Source organism: Gavialis gangeticus, unplaced genomic scaffold (assembly GCF_001723915.1).
Source record: "Gavialis gangeticus isolate Ggan-Ray unplaced genomic scaffold, GavGan_comp1, whole genome shotgun sequence".
Taxonomy (NCBI): domain Eukaryota; kingdom Metazoa; phylum Chordata; order Crocodylia; family Gavialidae; genus Gavialis; species Gavialis gangeticus.
Genome location: NW_017729024.1, coordinates 61,979,304 through 61,982,603, shown reverse-complemented (window position 1 = coordinate 61,982,603; position 3,300 = coordinate 61,979,304). Strand labels below are relative to the sequence as shown.

Genomic DNA, 3,300 nt, shown 5'->3' with positions numbered 1-3,300 from the left:
AGAGATGGGAACTCAGATTCAAGTCCATACTTTGAATGAGAGCAGAGATTCACATCTTGTTCCCCTGTGTTCAAGGCTCACTTCCTAGCCACCAAGTATGGATAGGTCAGACCCTCCTTCCTGTCCACCTGCCTCTGCCTAGAAAACCCATCTTGAAGCTGAGAAGCTCTTTTTGATGGAAGTTTCACAGAGAGCGGTACATTCTCACAGTAAGCATTTAATCAAAACATTTCCCAACCAGCTGGTATTCTCTTCACCAGGCCAAAGTGAACAGAAGGGTCTGCCAGATCAGAAGGGGGATGTTTTGTTCCTCGTTTTTAAAGATGTAAGCATCTGCTCAAGGGGGAAGAGTAGCAGAAAATCAATCTCACGATACCTGTAAGCCTGTTCTTGGAGTGCTGCCTATCTGATGGGCTTTGTTTTGTCTCATGGCACATTTGTCACCTGCTGAAGCCAAAGGAATTAACTCAAAACTAAATTCAGCCCATTGTGCTTGTGGTGAGGTTAGCTGAAATCCTATACCAGTTATTTCCTAGGGCAGTTGGTCAGATACATGTATCACCTCTGGGCTTGAATGATCTAAATGTGCAACCTGAATCAGTTACCTTGCCATACCATTCAAATGTCACTCAGCTCTTCACAGGGTATCATTTCCCTTTTAGGAATCCATATGTCACCTCAGGAATTTCATAAAGAAGTGGAAAAATATTTATCTCAGGCTAATCAAGCACAAAGTGACACCATTTTACTGGATTGTAGGAACTTCTATGAAAGCAAAATAGTAAGTATTTATTGGCTTCCTGTGATGTTTTTATCAGTGCAAGGGGAGAGTCATTTCATTGTTTGTGCTCAGAAGCATGGTACAACTGTGGGGACAGGGCTCGCTGTTCCACCTTGCATCTGTGAAGTAGAGTTAATTAGAAAATATTACCCCAGAATAAAAGCAGAAGAGGCCTTGCCTGGCAACATAGGGACCTGCTCAGCTGACTGCTCAGACTAGCCCACCACAGTAGTAGCTGTATAATAGAACTGAAGCAACAAGGTGACTCCACAGCTTTAGCTGTAGAAGAAAGCCATTCATATTTCATGTATGCCAGAAAGACCCAAGTTTTGCCCTGGAGATGGTGGAGTACAGTGCCCTCCTCTGTGCTAAGGAGCAAGTATAAAGTGAGGTAGCGGATCCTCTCTGATGGATTTTCCACCAGGCCACCATCTTTCCATTGGGGTGCTGGGGTAGAGTAGGCAAGTGAAGGGGACCCTAAGTCCAGATTTTTAAAGATATTTAGGTACCTGCTGTTGATTATGATGTGAGTTTGACACTTAAATACTTTTGAGGATCTGGCCAACATGGCTGCAGGGAACCAGAGAGTCAGACCCAAAGGGCTAGTTTTGTCTTCAATTCACACATATACCTGACAATGTGGGGACTGCTGTATCTCACTTTTTGCTCGCGCTTCGGCTCACATGGCCACCTCTTGTTCCAGGGACGCTTCCAGGGTTCTCTGGCTCCTGATATCAGGAAGTTCAGCTACTTCCCCAACTATGTGGACAAAAATCTAGAGCTGTTTAAAAACAAGCGAGTACTTATGTATTGCACTGGAGGGATTCGCTGTGAAAGGGGCTCTGCTTACCTCCGGACTAAGGTGAGCAGGTACTCTGGGAGTGGCAGGGTTGAGGTTGGACGTTCCCTGCCTAATCTGGGTGTCTCTGTCCCTGGTTCAAAGGGACGGGCTATATTCCCCCTTTAAACATTGGAAATGAAGCACAAGACAACAGTAAGTGATTTGCTTGGGATTTCATATCAAATCAGAGGCAGAGCTGGGAATCAGACCTAGGTTTTCTAGTCCAGCCCCCATCCTATTAGACTATCCCTTCCTCTACACCCCTCCCAGCCTTAATTCCTTATGCCTTACCATGGGAGGACAGCACAGGTAAACCCTCCAGAAATTTAAGGTTTAATCTAGGACTGTCCAATTTGTGGCCCACAGGCGGTTAAGTTGCAACTCATGGGCTCCTGCCTGGCCATTGCTTCTCCTCTACTCCTGCTGCTGCAGAGGTCTCTGGACTCCCCATCCCTGGGGCCAGGGCAATGAAGCCTGTGGGGGGCCAGGGAGTCTGCTTGGCTCCTGGTGCATGCAATCCAAACAGCCACTCAGAAGTTGGACAGCCCAGGCTTAATTCATTCTCAATTATGCAGTGTGTTGGGAGGAACTCCACTGACATCAATAGAACTACACTGGTTTACAGATGGCATAAGCAGAGAGCGGACCAGGTCCCCATAGCATTTGCTGTGTGACAAGGCAGACTTCCATCCAACTAGCATCTGTGCCGAAAGAGAGATGGTGACATACGGCAGACACTGTTCATTAAACTGAAATGCAACATGCATTTGGCTCCATATCAGCCAGCAACAGCACCTGGGAGGAGGTGGTTTAGGTGTGTGGCACATACATGAGGTCTCATGATGGTCATTCAGAAACATCCCTTCCTGAGAACTGCATGCATTAAGCTGTCTGGCACAATCCTGCTATTATGGCTTAGCTTAGTACTTCTGTCAATTTGTTTAAAACAGGCCATGTGCACGGCAGTTTACCAGCTAAAGGGCGGCATCCATAAGTACTTGGAAGAATTTCCAGATGGGTTCTACAGGGGGAAGCTGTTTGTATTTGATGAACGTTACGCTATCTCTTCCAACAAAGATGTCATTTCAGGTAGGTTCAGTGCTTCAGTGCACAGGCTAAGGGTCCTAACACATTAGCCACCACAAAACTCTTAGTCTGTGAAGTGTGTGTGGATTCTCAGAGTGTGGCGTGCTTGCAGAGCAGAGGGCATGTTGGTCTCAGGATGTAGTCTTCTGCTGGTTTCTAGACATCACATTGCATAAAGACAGTTAAAAATAAGTGGAATATCTTCCTAAGGTGCTTTCTCCATGTAAATAGTAGTGGGAGTTGCCACAGAGATGCTTTTCATTTGTGAAAGGATGAGGGGGGAAAGGGGCCCCTGACTTCTCTGTTACTGAGATGAACATACAAGCAGCAGTGAGAACTTGCAGGCTGCAGAGCAGCAAGCCTGCTAGCTATGTAATGGAGAATCTCTGTGCCCCATTAGGAGGGGGAGTGCGGGCCAGAAGGGCTGGAGCCTTGAAGCCATACAAACCCAGTTTCTGAACTGCCCAGGCTGTCAAGCCCAGGCAGCAGGAGAGGAAGGAGTCCCTGGGGAAGGACTGCAAAAAGACATGCTACATTGTATAAGCCCAGAAGGCTGAGACAGAGACAGTGTGTATGTGTGTAAAGGGGGGGG

The 3,300-nt window shown here is 46.9% G+C and overlaps 1 protein-coding gene across 2 annotated transcripts in view; it reads left to right on the top strand.

Moving 5' to 3' along the window:
• TSTD2 (thiosulfate sulfurtransferase like domain containing 2) overlaps window positions 1-3,300 on the top strand; it is a 46,508-nt gene that overhangs the window by 41,243 nt on the left and 1,965 nt on the right. For both annotated transcript variants that reach the window (XM_019517172.1, XM_019517171.1), the window contains exons 7-9: window positions 663-781; window positions 1,485-1,643; window positions 2,573-2,711. In XM_019517172.1, the coding sequence (XP_019372717.1) occupies window positions 663-781; window positions 1,485-1,643; window positions 2,573-2,711 (417 nt within the window). The remainder of the gene's footprint in view (window positions 1-662; window positions 782-1,484; window positions 1,644-2,572; window positions 2,712-3,300) is intronic.